The sequence below is a fragment of the Rattus norvegicus genome, chromosome 1 (assembly GCF_021556685.1).
Source record: "Rattus norvegicus strain SHRSP/BbbUtx chromosome 1, alternate assembly SHRSP_T2T, whole genome shotgun sequence".
NCBI lineage: Eukaryota > Metazoa > Chordata > Mammalia > Rodentia > Muridae > Rattus > Rattus norvegicus.
Window position 1 is genome coordinate 140,095,176 of NC_141534.1, and position 17,717 is coordinate 140,112,892.

General features: G+C 47.9%; 1 protein-coding gene across 4 annotated transcripts in view; it reads left to right on the top strand.

The window, feature by feature from the left end:
* Fam174b (family with sequence similarity 174, member B) overlaps positions 1-17,717 on the top strand; it is a 73,576-nt gene that overhangs the window by 25,462 nt on the left and 30,397 nt on the right. For all 4 annotated transcript variants that reach the window (XR_015640186.1, XR_015640190.1, XM_087589493.1 and 1 more), the window contains 1 exon segment: positions 11,516-11,647. Coding sequence is in view for 2 of the 4 variants with exons in the window: in XM_087589493.1 (XP_087445619.1) it covers positions 11,516-11,647 (132 nt within the window). In the remaining 2 variants the exon portion in view is untranslated.

The following is a 17,717-nucleotide window of genomic DNA, read 5'->3' on the forward strand; positions in this document are numbered from 1 at the left end:
TTTTTTTTTTTTTTGGATATCTCTGCCATCCCCTACCCCCTCACCAAAAAGTAACTTAGCTCAAAAAAGAGAGAGGTAAATAGCTAGAAAATACTTTAAAATATGTCCTGTATCTCCAGCCATCAGGTAAAAGGCAGATTAAAACTACTTTAAGACTTTGTCTGGGGGGTTGGGGATTTAGCTCAGTGGTAGAGCGCTTGCCTAGCAAGCGCAAGGCCCCGAGTTTGGTCCCCAGCTCCAGAAAAAAAAAAGAAAAAGAAAAAGAAAAAAAAAAAGACTTTGTCTGTCTTAGGCAGGGTTACTACTATTGTGAGGAAACACGGCCAAAAGCAGCTCAGGGAGGAAAGGGTTAATTTTGCCTAAACTTCCTCACCATGGTCCATTATTGAAGGCAGTCGCACAGAAACCTGGAGGCAGGGACTGAAGCAAAACCCATGGAGGGGTGCTGCTTACTGCCTTGCTCATCATGGCTTGCTCAGCCTGCTTTCTTAAGCCCAGGGGTGGTCCCACCTACAATGGGCCTGGCCCTCCCACGTCAATCAGTAAGAAAATGCCTCCCTGGCTTGCCTTCAGTCCAATCTTACCGAGGCGTTTTCTCAATTGGGGTTTCCTCCTCGCAAGTGACAATAGCTTGTGTCAAGTTGACATAAAAACTCTCTGGTTCACCACCTCCCCTCAGTCAGAATGAACATCGTCAGTCGTCTAAAGTGGCTGTAGAGAAAGTGGGGCTTTTACATGATGTTGGCAGGAAGGAAAATCAGCTCAATTGCTCTGGAATCAGTCTAGAAGTTCCTCAAAAAACTAGAAACACAACTAGCATATGACTGAGCGATACTTCTGGGCGTATGCCTAGTGGACTTACTGTCCTACCATAGAGACACACATACATGCTTATCGCTGGCTATTCCCAATAGCTATGAAATGGACTCAGCCAAGGCACCCATCAATAGTAGACGAATGCATAAGAACAGATGACTGAGTTTATACACAGTGGGATAATATTGCACAGCTATGACCAAAAAGCAAATCGTGAAAATTTCAGATCAGTGGACAGACCTGGAAAAAAAAAAACAAACCCATACCGAATGATGTAATGCAGGCTAAGAAAGACAAACACCTTCCCTTCTCTCTCCTGTGCAGACCTCACTTTCAAATCTTATTTGTGTTTAATCTGGAGTACAGGTGGAGGTGGGGAAATGAGAAAGGTGGGTTAGTTAGGGCCGTTAAGGGAAGGGGATGATAGGTTGTGGGTAAAGGAGGAGGAGAAAGGAGGAATACTGGGAGCAGAAAGGCTTAAGTAGGGAGGGCACAGGCAAAACCCTGCAGACTTTCTATGCCTGCTGCAACTCTGAATAAAGACAAGGAGACATGCTTATTTTATTAGAGCTCTAAGTCTTATCACTTAGGCTTCTTCCCAACTAGCTTGTGACTTAATTAACCCGTTTATACTAATCTAACTCATTAGTTACCCCTCCTGCAGTCCCAGCCTGCTTCTTCCTCGGAGTCTGGTTCTTTAGTCTCTCAGGCCTGACTCCTCTCCACTTCCCAGAGTTTCTCTCTGCCCCCCTGGAAGTCTCATCTTCTAACTTCCTGCCCAGCGATTGGCCATTCTGCTCTTCGTTAAACCAATTAGGGAGTGTGTTTACAAAATATGATGCAGCCATACGAATAAACAATACCAAGGTTGGGTCTGCACTCAAGTCTCTGCTGGCACAGAGATCATCATTTGAATAATACAAGGATAATCTTTACACACTTTGTAAAAAGATTACCCCAATGCACAAGGGTACGGGAGAAGCCAGGTGTCAGAGGGACAGCTAACCCAAAGGAGGGGTACCTGAAAACTCACAAGGTATCTCCCAATGCAACTGGAAGAACAATAACCAGTAGGATAGTAGAACGCATGAGAGAGAAGAAAGGGGAGAAACATCAAGGCTTAAATGGATGGGAGAGGCCACGGGGGTGGGGAAGGGAATTAATTACTCTGCATGGGTGGACAGTGTTACTCCCAGTATAAATGGGTTAGTAGATGAAAATCTCAGTACAGGGGAGAATGGAGTCGTTTTGAACGACTCCTCTGTCTTGTTGGAAATAAACGTTAAAGTGCTTTGGAGACGGCTCAGCGTGTAAAGTGCTTGCTGTGCAAACATGAAGACTTGCAGATGCTCAGATCCTTAGCACCTGAACAAGAAGTCTGGTGTGGTGGGCTAAGGCTGAAATCTTGGTTCTGGGATGAGGGAAGGGTGAGCGGAGGCAGGTTGATTCTTGGTGATCACTAATCGGTCAGCCTCACTAATGGGTGAACTCTGGGCTCAGTGAGAGGTCCTGTCTAAAAGAATAAAGAGAAAGCGATCAAGAAGACAGATGGTGTGGACCTCTGACCTCCATGGATGCATACATGTGCCCCACTAGCAGAAACACACAAAGACACATAAAATAGACAGTGAGTTTTTGGTTTGAAGGGAAGAGTGACATCTCTTTTCCACCTCATGTTTTCACAGGGGATGTGCTTTCTGCCTTCCTCTCAAGCCACCGAGCTTGCTAACAGCCCTGTGTTGCCTTGTGCTTACCTTCTGGAGAACCCCCCAGAAAGTAGAAAGCCTCAAGCAGTTGTCACTAAGTGGCTCTTTAGGGTTTTAAAAAGGGTTATAGCAAATGGGAAAATTACACTGATCGTGGAAGCCTTACTATTAAAATGTTAAAGAATCTCAAGGTGGCATTTATTATAATGTTGGTTTCAGTTTACTCTGTGCCTTCCTTTTGAGGCTCCCTGGCATAAAGTACCCTAGGTCAAGTGGGACCAGAAACTCAGGCAGAACCAGCTCTGTGGTGAGAGTAGCACTGTAGGATTCAAAGCAGAGTTAAGACTTGAGCTCAGGGGGCTGGGGATTTAGCTCAGTGGTAGAGCGCTCACCTAGGAAGCGCAAGGCCCTGGGTTCGGTCCCCAGCTCCGAAAAAAAGAACCAAAAAAAAAAAAAAAAAGACTTGAGCTCATTCCCTCTGGTCACTCTACCTCTCTCTCCTCAGCCTTTCTTCCGTCAAGTGGTAAGACAGCTTATCTGGGTCTCAGGGACTAGTGAGCAGGGCACTTAGTGGTTGGCTCTCATTGATTGTGATTGCTGTGTATCGACTAGCTCACACCTAATCCTCTGTGTCTACTCTTGGAACTGGAGGTGTAGCCAGACATGGGGGATAGAGAAGTCAAAAGGAGGTCAATGGTGGGGTGCTGGCCTGTCGAAAAGCAGTACATGTCCTAGGGGAGTATCACTTCAACAAGAGTTTGTCTGGATCCTTGTGAAGTAGCAATGTGTGAATTGCGTTCAATGATATTGTTCCAGAAAGTGAAAGGGGAACAAAGGGCTTGGGTATTGAAGTCAAGAGAAGGTGAAGGTCTGTGTGAGTGTGTGTGTGTGTGTGTGTGTGTGTGTGTGTGTGTGTGTGTGTGTGCATGTGTAGTGCAGCTCTTTGGTGGGAATGGAAGGCACTGGTGTGTGGAGTGGTTAAGCGACATCAACATCAAGGCAGTTGGGCTCTCTGAGACCTTCCTGAGCTGATCCACAGTCTTCTTTCTTTGCGGCATGTTTCTGAGTAGCGTGTGGGGAGGAGGCAGTTGTGCAGTTCTGAGGTCTTTGGTCCTTTGACCTTCAAACCCAACCCTACTACCCTACTTCTTATTAGTTACATGGCTGTGGGCAAGGTGACCTCTCTGGACCTCAGTTTCCTTACCTGGAAGATAGAACTATAAGTGACATCGCTTCACAGATTCTTTAGATGTTGTACCCATGGGAGCTGGGGAGATGATTTGGTCAGTAAGGCACCAGCCATGAAAGCACAGGAGCCCGAGTTTGGATCCACAGCAGCCGCATTGAAAGCTAGGTGTGGGGCTGGAGAGATGGCTCAAGAGTTAGGAGCACTAGATGCTCTTCCAGAGGACTGAGATTCAATTGGCAGCATCCACACAGCACATCAAAGCTATAGGTACCCCTACTTGCAGGGAATTCAGCACCCTCTTCCGGCCTCCACTGGCATCAGGGATACACATGGTGCACAGACAAACATGTAGGGAAATCACCCATATACAGGAAATAGTATAATAGTAACAAAAGAGCTAGTTGGCTAGCGTAGAGATGATTGGATCCCTGGCCAACCAATCTGGCCAATCAGTGTGCTTCAGATTGTACAGAGGGAGCTAGAAAAAGATAAAGCACAAATGGTGTACGCACTGTCTAGTCACCCACATCCATGTGAGTGCATACCACACACTCACACAAATGCAAGGGAAGGAAGTTGTAAGTGTGAACACACTCATGAGTTGCTTAGCATCATTGGGCACAAACGCAGCTTCTAGGCCAACTGCCTCCAAGTTTCTCGCATTCCCTCTCGCTGATGCAGGATGATGTCCAGGCTCTCTGCACCCGGATGGTTAGACTCCAGAGTATGAAGGTCTGAGGAGCACTGATCTGTTCTATTTCTGACATTTCCTGCTTCTGCCTGGTGTGCAGCTGGTAAAGGCCCTCTTTGGAAGAAGAGTGAGACTCCCACTCTCTGCCCACTCTGTCTGTACACTGCAGTGTCCCTCATGTTGTTGGATGTCCTTTTCGATGCATGCCTCGATGTGAGCTCTGCCCAGAATTGCCCCAAGCGTACCAACTTCTCACGGGTCTCAGCTCTGTCTGGCTAACGTGCCTGGCAATCAAACAGCAAGGCTTGTGCTTTCCTGGCAGAGAGTGTTCTGCGTCAGAGGGCTGATTGTCTGAGATGTAGTTTCTCTGGCTTACAGTGTCAGAGCTGGCGTTTGGAGTGCACATGAGGACCCTTACTGATGGCCTGATGTATTTGTGAGAGCTCTCCATAGAAACAGCAGAGTGCTCTCTCTCTCTCTCTCTCTCTCTCTCTCTCTCTCTCTCTCTCTCTCTCCCTCCCTCCCTCTCTCTCTCTCTCTCTCTCTCTCTCTCTCTCTGTGTTTGCAAGAGGGAGGGTAAGAGAGGTGGGTCATATACTTATAGGAAGTTGCTCATGAAGATCTGATGATGTAGGTTCTCGATATTTTTAAACTTTTTATTGTTTCTTTGTGAATTTCACATCATGCACCTCGGTCCCATTCATCTCCCTGTCCCTTCCAGATTCTCCCTCCAGCCTCGTAACTTCCCTCCCTCCCTCACAAAACAAAACAAAACAAAAACTTCTTGCCCTGGAAGCTGGAGTGTGTGACACTGTGTCCCACAGTATGACCTTTTGTCCACACAGCTTTCCTTGCAAATGTTGACTGCAATGAGTCACTGGTCTGGTTCAGGGCCTCTTGCTTCTGCTACACTACCAATACAGGATCCTCACCAGGACTCCTTTCAGATATTCTGTTGTTCTGTGTCATGGAGATCCTGCAGCTTTGGTTCTGTAGGATCAGCCCCTTCACAACCTCCAGCAGCTCATAGATGTTGGGGTGGGCCAAATCACATCCTGGAGCTGGGCCTGGGTGGTAGCTGACTTAGTCAGCCCACCAGCTCTCCGCACCCAAGCCACTGGGGACAGCTTTCCTGCTTTGTTTGCCCAGGCAAGGTTCAGGGCCAGCTCTCCTGAGTGCCAAAACCGGTGAGGGGTGGGGCCAATTCAGCTTAGGCCTCACACATCAACATGGCCCCCAATCGGCTCAGACCAGCTGATGTCTGCCTGGCCTTTGGTGGTAACGTGGGCCACGGATATCTACACAGACTCCTGCAGCACAGGCCCAGATGTTACCATGAGCTCAGGTGCCAAGGCAGGCTACTCACATCAGGCTGTCCCTCAGCACCCTTGCATCTCCACTTCATAGAACACCCATCTCTCCACCACACTGCTCAGTGTAGTGGCCCCCAGCCTATATGGGGTGGCAGGCCTCTTGTCTCAGGTGTACTGGTGATTTGCCCATATTTATATCTGTGTGGGGGTGTCAGATGCCCTGGAACTGAAGTTACAGACAGTTGTAAGCTGCCTTGTGGATGCTGGGAATGGAACCCAGGTCCCCTGTAAGAGCAGCTAGTGCTCTTAACCACTGAGCAACCTTTCCAGCCCCTAGGTTCTGGTCTGAATGAAGACATACTTACGTAGGAGAAGCAGACATTGTTTGAGTATGAGTCCAAAGAGGGTATATCTGGCAGGGCGAGGAACTACACAATCGTGAGGTGGAGGCAGGAGAATCTGAGTTTTGAGGAAAGTCTGGGATACGTCTGTAACAAGAATCCCCCAAAAACCCCAAATAACAAAACAAATGAAGAGCCCCTCCCCACAAACTGATGTCCGGTGGGTAGGACAACTTCTCTATTCCTCGAGGGGAAGTCAGAACCTGAGTGGATGAGGCCCACGCACACTGGGGAGGCTTTATTTACCTACTTCAGACTGTTAAGTCCATTCAGAAACACTCAGGCCAATATGTGGCCATGTGTGGGGTGTCCATAACCCCACCACTTTACATGTAATGATCCCTGTTCCCTCCTCACTACCACCATGGGACCCATGATTCTTTTCTGGGTTTGTGTAGTTGAGAACACTGGTGTTAAAGCATTGCAGGCCGTGGAGGTGTTGAGGTTGGTGGTGTTTTCCTAGGGTAAATATATAAGGCCTTTAATTTTAGCCTAGCAGACTAATTTTCACAACATAAACAATTGTGAAGAAGGAAAGCAAGTTTGATAGGTGTTGGGGATGAGTGGTCAGAATATGGAGCCTCCACATGCCCCCCCCTCCGCCCCAGAGCAAATACTTCATTTTGCTCCAGAGTCAATAACTAATGATTCTGCCACATTTCACATGTACATGGAAGCTGGCAGATCAGATTTTGTATTCTGCAGATTTTGTACTCATGATACAGAACAAGATAGGTAGAGCTGTAACTCCTTAGCCCAAAGCCATTTGGGTATGGCCGTCTTGAGGGTATACAGGTGTCTTTCTCAAGTTCTCAGGTTCAGGGACATTGTCCTTTCCAAATATTTCAGATGCTTCTTCAGCCCAGGCCCACGTCACGGTGACCAGGGGAGGGAGCCTCGCTGATTCCCAAAGCCAAGTGTGCCCCAAACAGCTGTGAATCAGTGAGGGGGAGATGGGAGGTTGGCTTCCCAAGAACGGTGTGTGGGTCTGCGTGGACTGACTTAGACCTTCATCCTGAGGGCTTGGGGGAAGGGTGGCCTCTCTTGTGAGTTGGTCTTGGATGGCTTGTGGCATTCAGAGCCACTGCTGAGCTTGAATCTCACCGACTGGTACTGGAGCGGGAGCTGGCACGGATGAGGAATCATTTAGAACAGAATGTAAAGATTGTCTTCCTTTTGGTCAGGGAAGGTGGAGAGATAAGAGCTTTGTTGGAGAAGAGGCGAGGCTAACAGTGCTGATACGGTTGGCACTTTTGTTTCTGAGCAGAGCCTGCTTCCTGTCACTGGTATGATTGAGAACACATGAGGGCACAGAGCTCCCTAAGGGTATTTGGTGTTAAGTACTGTTAAATACTTAGTAGTACTTGACACTGTTAAGTACTAGTAAGATTGTATAAACACCCTTTAGTGTTCACTTTTTCTTCCAACTAAACTAAACTACTGAGGGTCAGCCCCATTGTACCTTTAGAGCAGAAGTTCTCCACCTGTGGGTCATGGCTCCTTTAGGGTGTGTGTCAAGCGACCCTTTCACGGGGGTTGGGTTGCATATCAGACATCCTGCATATCAGATATTCATATTATGATCCATAACATGAGAAAAATTACAGTTATGAAGTACTGATGAAAATTTTAGGGTTGGGGGTCACCACAACTGTATTAAAGGGTTCCAGCATTAGGAAGGTTGAGGAATACTGCCTTGGAGGGATATCTGTCAGAATCTTCCCTTCTGCCTGTCTGCCTTGATGGAGGTACTTCTGATTGAGTAGGCTCTTCCTCCCTCCACCTACTTTTGAGTTAAGGTCTTAGGTAGCACAGGCTATCCTTTGATTTGTGTAGCCAAGGCTGGCCTGGAAATCCTGATCCATCTGCCCCTGCCTTCTGAGTGTTGGGATTACAAGGTATGCAGCACTATACCTGGCTGGAGCAGCCTTTTTGTAGGCTGTCATGATGGTGTCCCAGCTGCTCTGAGTACCTTGAAGAAATTGAATTCAGGTGCAAGGAAGGCACTGCTGAAGCTGCAGAGCTCTGGTTCAGGCCTTCCTCTCGCCAAGACCATTCTGGGCAGTGTGCACCATGACTGAAGACTCAAGGCCAGGCGAGACAATCCTGGACGGACTCTGGGTTCTGCTGCTTACCTTGTAGCTATTCTCAACCAGGGCAGGAGGGGGAAGCTCCGCTCTCCCCAAGCCATTCAGCCAGACGTCTGCAGTTCCTGTGATGCAAAGTTGTGATCAGTGTCCGAGGTCTGTGGTCAGTCATATGTAAGGACCAAGTGGGTGGAGTCGTAATCTGTGCACAAGCACGCCATGCTTTTCTGCTGACTGTATGAGCAGCCTACTTCCCACCATTTTGGGGGGGTTGTCTGGGATTTCTCTCCTGTATGCCCCCATCATATCAGACCCTTAGGCTTAATAAAGTCTTCTCTCAAATGGTCTTTTATTACCTATCCGTAATATATATAATGGCTAGAGTGGGCTGGGCTGGTTTAACCTACTTATCCAGAGGCTGTGAGAAGGCAGTGTGGAATTCCACAGGCTGGCCTGGGCAGACGCTGTAGGAAGCTGGGGCTACTGAAGGCAAGAGGAGAGGAAGCCTGAAAGCTCAACTTTCCCTGAGAGCTGTCCAGGGTTAAAAGCTGAAGTTCCCATCACCTGCTACTCTGCAGTGGTAACGGGAGCTGCTGGATACCGGGCTGCTGCCAATCAGCTCAGAGCACCTGCATATGTAAGTCTGTGGCTTTGGATGCCTGGGGCCACAAATCTCTACTTCTGTGGGGTTAGAGCTGCAAGCTAGTGGGTTTGCAAGCCGAGCCTACAAGCCTTTGGTACTCGGTGTTATTTGTGGCAAGGTGGCTGGCTACTTGTGTCCCTTTGGTTAAGTATCTTGCTACCAGGCTTGACATCTGTACCGTTCTCCATCCCAGTTTTAAGATCAGGTAGCCCCACGGCTATGCTTGTGAGTGTACCTGTGAGGACAGCTGGGGGGAGAAATTACTCTGTAACAAGGCTTCAGGTTTTGTTGCTGGGTTCTCCCCTCTGTCTGTGCTGTTGCAAGGCTTCTTGGGAAGAGGAGACATGGAAAAATGCCCATCTCTTCAGTCCAGACATGGCCTCAGCATCACAGCAAAGCTCTGATTTCATGTAAAAGTCTACTTTGGTGACCAGTGAATTATTTAGAGAGACATGGGTGACTTAGAGGCAGCTTGTCCTAGTTAAGGTTTCCATTGTTGTGAAGTGACACCAGGACCATGGCGACTCTTACACAGGAAAACATTTAATTGGGGCTGGCTTACAGTTTCAGCGGTTTAGTCCATTATCATCATGGCGGGAAACAGGGGAGTGTGCAGGCAGACACGGTGCTGGAGAAAGAGCTGAGAGAGTTCTATGAGTAGAGCCAAAGGCAGGAAGGAAAGACTGTGCCACACTAGGTGTAGGTTGAGCATAAGAGTCCTTAAAGCCCAACCCCCCCCCCCCGACACACTTCCTTCGAGAAGGCCACGCCTACTCCAACTGTACCACGCCTCTTAATAGTGTCACTCCCTATGGCCAAGCATTCAAACACATGCATCTGTGGGGGCCAAACCTATCCAAATCACCACACGGCTGCGCCACTGAAGGGTCCATTTCACTCTGCACATCTGGTGCTCCCTACAGCGTGTGAGCATCAACACCACAGAAGTCCCCCCCACCTCCAGCAATTGTTCAATGCTTGTGTAATTTTGGGAGGGAGCCTCCGGAATCTTTTAACACTCTTGCAGCTTTCGAGTTTTCTAAGCCTTCCTCTTTTCCTCCCTAAGGAATGCTTCAATCTAGAGAAGACAGCTTCATATTTGAAAGGCCTGGAAGAGCAGGTGCTGTAGATCGAACAGGTTGATTTATGCTAGAGACACGGTGCTAAACTTTGCTATGTAAATGACATGACGGTTTGGTTAATCCCGTTGTTGGTAGTTTATCGTAGGTAAGCCAAGAGCATGTTGCCGTTCGTAAGACATTTTGGAGGACCTAAAAGTGAGGTTGTTTTGATGCTTCGTGAGAACTTGAGACAGTTTCTCTTGGTAAGAGGTTAAAAGACCTGCCGGTGTCTCTGACAAGTGGTCTCAGGGACAACTTGCCGTGTTCAGGAAGGCTCTCTGGTGTCCCACTTAGGATGTTTTGGATTGGCTGCTTTTCCATAGAGAGCATCTGGTTTTCTTCAGAGGAGGCTGGCAGGGAATACAAAGCAATTGGGAGCAGATCTAGGATCAGAGGGACAGGCTCAGAGAGCATCAGTGGCCATCAGAAGAGGTTTTTCCCTGGGTGGCCTCGTGTGTTTTTCAGACACTCTCTGAGAAGTATTGCAGTCCCCATGCAAGAAGTCATATGCTAGGGGCTTGTTTCAGCTCATTTCCTGTGGCCCGCAGGGTCCCTCTGCCATGTTGTAGGTAACAGCATAGTGTTCTAATCTGCACCATAGAAACAATACCAGTTGATTTTCACAAGTTCTGATCTTAGAAGAGAGGCTAGAGCATGTGTAACTTTTGTAGTTGTTATCCACTCAAGATGACTTCTGCCAAGAGCCTCCTGTCTCAGGCTTGTCAAGGGCATCAGCCACCTCAGCGATCATCCCTCACCTTCAAGGTAGACTGCTCCTATCCCATTTTATCTATGAGGAGACTTAGGGAACCTCACTTAAGTAGACCTTGGCTGGACTTTGACCCAGATCCAATAAGGTGGCACGTGCATCTCCAGCCAGGCTGTCTTATCTCGTTCACCAGGAATTGTTTTGCATGCATTTTATCTTACTGAGCTGCAGCGTTTGTATATTATCTCTCTCCATTAATGATAACTCAGTCCTGTGCCTACCTGCGGCTCCCATCTGTATGTATGTACGTATCTGTGGAGTATGTGTGTGTGCATGTGTGTATGTGGTGTGTGTGTGTGTGTGTGTGTGTGTGCTTGCATGAGTGTCTGTGGTGGGTTCTTCCTTGATTACTTTCTAGTTTATGAAGCAGGGTTTATTGCTGATCTGGAAGCTTGCCTATTTCAATAGTCTAGCTAGCCATCTTGCTCCAGGGATCCTGTCTCTGTTTCCTGAGTGTTATAATTACAGAAGGGCCGTTATACCCATCTAGCATTGGATCTTTCTCTTGGGGCTGAGGATAAGTGTTGGATATTCAAACTCCAGTCTTTGTGCTTGCACAACAAGCGCCTTACCGTGGGTTATCTCTCCGGCCTTCAGCTTCTGGGTTACAAGTCTTCCGGGCACGGCTGCAGCATCCTGGCTGGAGGTGGGTGCGACCTTTGTCTCCAGATGTCAGGAAGTGAGCTTAACTTGGCACAAGCTACTCCATCTGTATGGAGGCTGGCCTCGTCAGCATCTCTCCCAGGCGTGGTCTCATGAATGTGCTTCTCCTCCTCTAGGTTGGGAAAGAGGTTGAAGAAGACCCGCAAGTATGACATCATCACCACCCCTGCTGAACGTGTGGAAATGGCCCCACTGAATGAGGATGAAGATGAGGATGAGGAATCTGCAGTATTTGACATCAGATACAGGTGTGCTGGGGACAGAGGCCTCCTCCTGGGCTGAGTATGTGAGGGTTTGGCCACAGCATCCTTGAGCACATGTTCTCTTGTTCCCATCACTACCTTGGTAGCAGCATTCAGGAATCTAGAAGAGCAGGGCTGATGGGTAAATGCTTATTTGGGGGTGGGGGAAAGAAAAAAAAAATCCCGCATCAGTTTGGTTGCCTCCTGTCGTGTTAGCTTTAGAAATAGTTTGTTAATGGTTACATCTAAATTTTATTTGTGTGTGTGTGTGTGTGTGTGTGTGTGTGTGTGTGTGTGTGTGAGAGAGAGAGAGGGGGGGGGTTCTCTGTATAGTAGTCCTGGCTGTCCTGGAGTTTGCACTGTAGACCAGGATGGCCTTGAACTCAGAGATCTTCCTGCCTCTGTCTTCCAGGGGCTTGGATTTAAGGTGTGTGCCACCATAGTTGACACACTTGATTTTATAAAGAACAACCGCACACTGAAACTGGCTGATTCTAGATACCACAGATAGAAGGAAACCTATGACCTGTACTTTGCCAGAGAAAGAATGAAATCAAGTAGCAGTATTCAGTTATACCACAAAATAGTACATACATAGCGTCATTGGTGATTGTATTGGCTTTATCGCTAAGCCACCTTGTTTCCCATTTTGTACATAGAAACAAAATATAGCATGAAAAATTATGTCATTTTAAAGGTATTCCCATTTCTACTTGAAAATGTGTATAAGTGTATGCGTGAGTATGTGTGTGTGTGTGTGTGTGTGTGTGTGTGAATATATGTGTCAATAGTATATGAGAGCACTGAGTTCAGAGGACAATTTTGTAGACTTCATATATTTTACATGAGTTTTATGGTTCAAACTCAGGTCACCAGGCTTGCATAGCAAGCTCTTCTACCAGGCTGTCTTGCAGTCCTCATATTTATTTGTTTGTTTGTTTATTTATTTATTATTTGTTTGCTTGCTTGTTCGAGGCAGGGTCTCATAACCTGGGCTGGTCAGGAACTCCCTGTGTACAAACTCATTGCACTTCTATTGCCTCAGTCTCCCGAGTGTTGGAATTACACAAGTGTACCACCATACTGGGCTTCCAAACTTTGCTTATTATCCCCAATAAAAAGGGTCTGTGTCCTCCTGCAGGGCTGTGGCACATCATGTAACAGAACCTTAATGGAGCCAATTGGTTGTATTACTGATGTGTGTATGCATGTATGTGTATATATATCTATACATGTATGCATGCATGCATGTATGTGTACCTGCACACAGTCACATGCTGCTGTGGGTATTTGGAGGCAGAGAACAACTTCCCGGAGTTGATTCCCTCAAGTGACTGTACCCACTGAGCCATCCTGCCACCCCCTGTATGCCTGATTGAGAGTCACTGCTAGAATCTTGTTCACACTAGGTGTGGTTGTTACTGTTGATTCTTAACTAGATAAGATCTCGAATCGTCTAGGACACCGATCTCCTTTCCAGTTTGTGAGATTCTAGATTGAATTACAAGAGAAGACCTACTGTAAATGTGATCAGCATAATCCCATGTTCAAGGGCCCGTGGGCTGGATAAGGAGGAGAAAGTGAACTGAGTACCAGCATTCACCTCTCTGCTTCCTGACTGTGACCAGCTGCCTTGTGGTCCTAGTGCAATGCTGTCTCTGTGGTGACAGACTCCTATACACCCAAGTTGTCAATCAAAGCATCTCTTTCTTCTTCAGGCCACTGTCTCAGTCAGGGTTTCTATTGCTGTGATAAAGCAACCTGGAGGAGGAACTATTCATTTCACAGCAAATAGTTCATCATTTAGGGAAGCCGGGGCAGGAACCGGAGCAGAAACCGTGGAGGGATGTTGCTCAATGGCTTGCTCCTTATGGTTTTCTTAGCCTGCTTTCTTAGTATCCAAGACCACCGGCCCAGAGTCGACACTTCCTGCAGTGAGCTGGGCCCTACCGTATCGAACATCAATGACCATGCAGGATGATGTGCCGCAGGCTTGCCAAAGGCCGGTCTGGGGTGGACATTTCCTCAACTGAGTCTCCCCTCTTCCCAAATGATTCTAGCTTGCGTCAAGGTGACCTAACACTAGCCAGCATAGTTGCTTTGGCTCAGTATTTTCTTATCACAATCAAGAGAAAGAAGCTAATATACTGGGTGAATTGAATTGGTTTTATCCTGTTTTATTTGTGATTAAATGAGAGAAGTCCCTAATCTGGGTGTGGAAGCCCAGGCTTGTTCCAACACTCAGGAGGCTGAAGCTAGTGTATTTTTTTTTTTTTTTTAATTCTGTCTGGAACATAAGATGGGAGGGGGTGTGTTCTCTGAAGGACAGGACGCCCATGTGATATGGGCTAAAAGACTTCCACACTTGTCTCAGCTCTTCAAACTGGAGCGTGCTTCCTTTTTGGGCTGATTGCCAGTCCTGGATTGGCACAGCTACCAACTCTGAAACTTCTCAAGCACCGAGAGCAGCGGCTAAAGTGAGCCGCCCGGGAACTGTTCAAGCACTAGAGATATTCCTGGTTCCTGCCGCCCGGGAACTGTTCAAGCACTAGAGATACTCCTGGTTCCTGCCGCCCGGGAACTGTTCAAGCACTAGAGATACTCCTGGTTCCTGCCGCCCGGGAACTGTTCAAGCACTAGAGATACTCCTGGTTCCTGCCGCCCGGGAACTGTTCAAGCACTAGAGATACTCCTGGTTCCTGAAAGGCCAGGTTCCCTCCATGGCCTGGTGCAAGAGTAAGAGTCAAGGATGAGAGAAACCAGGAACCCGTGTAGTGGCACTTAACAGGAAACCCGCCCCTCCTGCCCCGTGTCTGGCACAGCAGTGGCGTTGGTGTAGGATCTGGGTTTGCTCCCTCTTGTCCCTTGGCGTCTTCCATTTCTTCTTTTCTAGGCAGAAACTCAGGACCCAGCAAATCCACTTGTATCAATCCTATACTCTAAGCTATGGGCTGTTGTGAGCCTTAGTCCCATGGGTCAGGTTTTCATGCTGAGCGACTGCTCCTCGTTAGCTTGGCTCTTCTCTGTTGTTGCTTTGGGGACGGCTTCAAGACCAGATTCCTCTGTGACCTTATCCCCGGTAGCCTTATTCCATCTAAACATTATTTGTGTAGGTGTGTGCACACCTGTGCGTGGATGAGCATGTATGCACACATGCTGTGGCATGTATGTGGTGGTGGTTTGGCCGATTGCAGGAGTCAGCTCGCTAACTCTGCTGTGTGAGACTGTCTGGTTCGAGTAAGCATGGCCCCCGTGTGTTCATGTTATGTGAATACTTGGTCCCCAGTTGGCGGACTGTTTGGGAAGGTTGAGGAGGTGTGGCCTTGCTAGAGGAGGTGTGTCACTGGGGGTCAGCTTTGAGATCACCAGGCCCAGCCAGCTTTCTTCCTGCTCCTGCTTATGGATCAGGAGGGAGGGTAGCAGCCTTGTTGTCTTAACTTCTGGTCAACACCTGACCTCTGAGGGGAGTTTACTGGTGGGTTTTGCTGTATGGAGTTTCTCCTCCATCTCCTTGAATTTTATTACTTTCTCTAGCTCTGTTAGGCAGGGCATACCTCCTCCTTTAACCTATTAAGGTGGTAAATCTGTATTTATTAAATTTCTAATATATAATACGTTCAGGATTCTGGAGGGTAAGACGGCTTGGTCACATGACATCTTTCTGCATGCACTGTTGTATTGTATAAGGCTTTCCTTCTCTCTAGGGAGTGGTGACTGGCCCTTTGTTTTTCTGTCTGTTATTAGTCTGTCGGGCTCTGTTAAAAGTTAATGCTAGCCTCATAAAACGAGTAGGGCAAGCCTCCTTATTTTCCTTCTCTGGGCTAGTTTGGGTCAGATTGGAGTCATTTGTTTCCTAAGTGTTTAGTAGAGCATATCGAAAAACTGGCTGGACTTGAGCAGTCTGTGTGGAGTTTTCAGCATCAGTGACATTCATTTCCTTGAATAGTTCTTAGACTATTCAGTCTTTATTTCTTCCTGGGTCAGTTTTGGCCAGAAGTAGTTTTGGGGCATTTTGCCTCTTCCCTTTAAGGTTTTACAAACCTGTGTTGTGTAGTTGCTTCCAACATCCTTCTTTCATTTTGTAAACATTTGTAATATGAGTAGCTATGGTCTTTCTTTTCTTCTTTGAATGACAGGGTCTTTGTACAGTCTTGGCTGGCCTGGAACTTATGTAGCCTAGGCTGGCCTTGAGCTCACAGAGAACTACCTGTCTCTTCCTCCCACTTTATCCCTTGGTGTGTGCCACCATGCCTCCCTCTCTTTTTTTTTTTTTTTTTAAAGATTTATTTATTATGTGTATAGCGCTCCACCTGCATGTACACGTGCAGGCCAGAAGAGGGCATCAGATCTCATTACAGATGTTTGTGAGCCAGCCACCATGTGGTTGCTGGGAATTGAACTCATGACCTCTGGAAGAGTAGACAGTGCTCTTAACCACTGAGACATCTCTCCATCCCTCCCCTCTTGTATTTTTAAGACTATTGGTTTTTTCTTTTTTCCTTTTCCCCCTTGCTCAGTCTTGCAGGAAGCTTCACTTTGTCACTCTGCACAGAGAATCGTCCTTGAGCCTCTCCGATAGCCTCCATGATGATCGGTTTTCAGTTGTGTGTGTGTATCTTGATCCTTCAGCTTTCTTTGTGCACATTCTATTCCTGCCGCTTCTTCCTCCGAAAACGTAGCCCCTTCTGGCATTGTCAACCTTCCCAGCTGGAGTCAACATTTGTTCTGTGGCAGCCTGTGTCGGAGCCTCCCGCAGACATTCAGGACCGCTGCCAGGCCCCGCTTGCCCCGCTTCTCCTCAGCGTCCCCGAAGAACTGAGCTTTGGGGAGCTCCCCATGGAAGCTCCTGCCATTTGTGGTTGTGAATGAACTTAGAGGGGAGCCGGTCAGACACAAGGCCACTCCAGTCCAGAGTAGACTGACTGCTGGGAGGCGCAGAAGCTTTCCCTAATGTACAGGTGTACGGGAACTAAAGATGAGAAAGCAGGGTTGGGAGCTGGGGTCGGGGGTGAGATTGCTCTGTCATCTCCGTCATCTCACTACTTAGCAGTAGCCACTAGAGAGTGTGTGAGTACACGTCTGTGGGCGTTGCTTTCTCTGTTGAAATAGGCCCGTGTTACAAAGGCCGATTTAGGACACTTTCTCCCCTGAGTGTCCTACTGCGAACAGCTTATTTTCATGTCAAAAAGTATGAAAGAATGAAGGTTTTTTAAGGGTCACCTTTCATTTCCACATGGTGTTTTTGAGGGGTCGTCTGCACACTGCTGACCTATTCACAGAGTCTTGTTTTTCCTGTCCACCAAATGTTTCTGGTTCCCTCCAGGAAGCACACATGTTGAAATCGGATGTGGACGATTCATGGCTTTGGGTTATTTTATGGTGGAGTGGAGAGAGGAACATTGTGCTTGGCACCGGGGTAGTGAGGTGGGTCCAATGCCTCTTATTGGATGTGTAACTTTCTGATTACCTCATGAGTTGGAAACCGTGTGGCTCGGCCAGGCTTGTCTCCCCCACATTTCCAGGCATGTAGAGAAGACATCACACACAGGTCAGGACGGTTTCTGTGTACAGCACCCCCAACTGCAATGCTGGGTATCAAACCTAGGACCTCAGGCGTGCTAGCCAAGCACTCTGCTGTTGAGCTCTGCCCCCAGCTCAACAGCCTTCCCCTTCTTTGTGTGCTTCAATCAGCTGGGATGCTTTGGGTTGGGAAAAATAACCACGTGGAGCACAGAGAGCCCATTTCACTTGTGTTTTGAGTTTGGTTGACTTGGTGCACAGTTGCAGTGTTTTGGGTCTATGCGAACCCCTACTTTATCACAGGGGACTTTTGTTCCCTCTAGGTATACCTGGAGGACAGGTACACGCGACCTTTCCTACTTGTGTGGCAGACTGCCTGGTTGCTGTGTTGAGTGCAGCCCAAGGTACCCAGCTGCTGGGAAAAGCAACCAAGACACCCAGCTGCTGCTGTCCCTGCCAGCCCTGCATCCTGCTGAGATGTTCCTGCAGTCGCTCCTCCAGGGAGTGCACTGGCATTCTCAGCAGGCTGCTTCGCCCCTCTTTTGTGGCTAGAGCT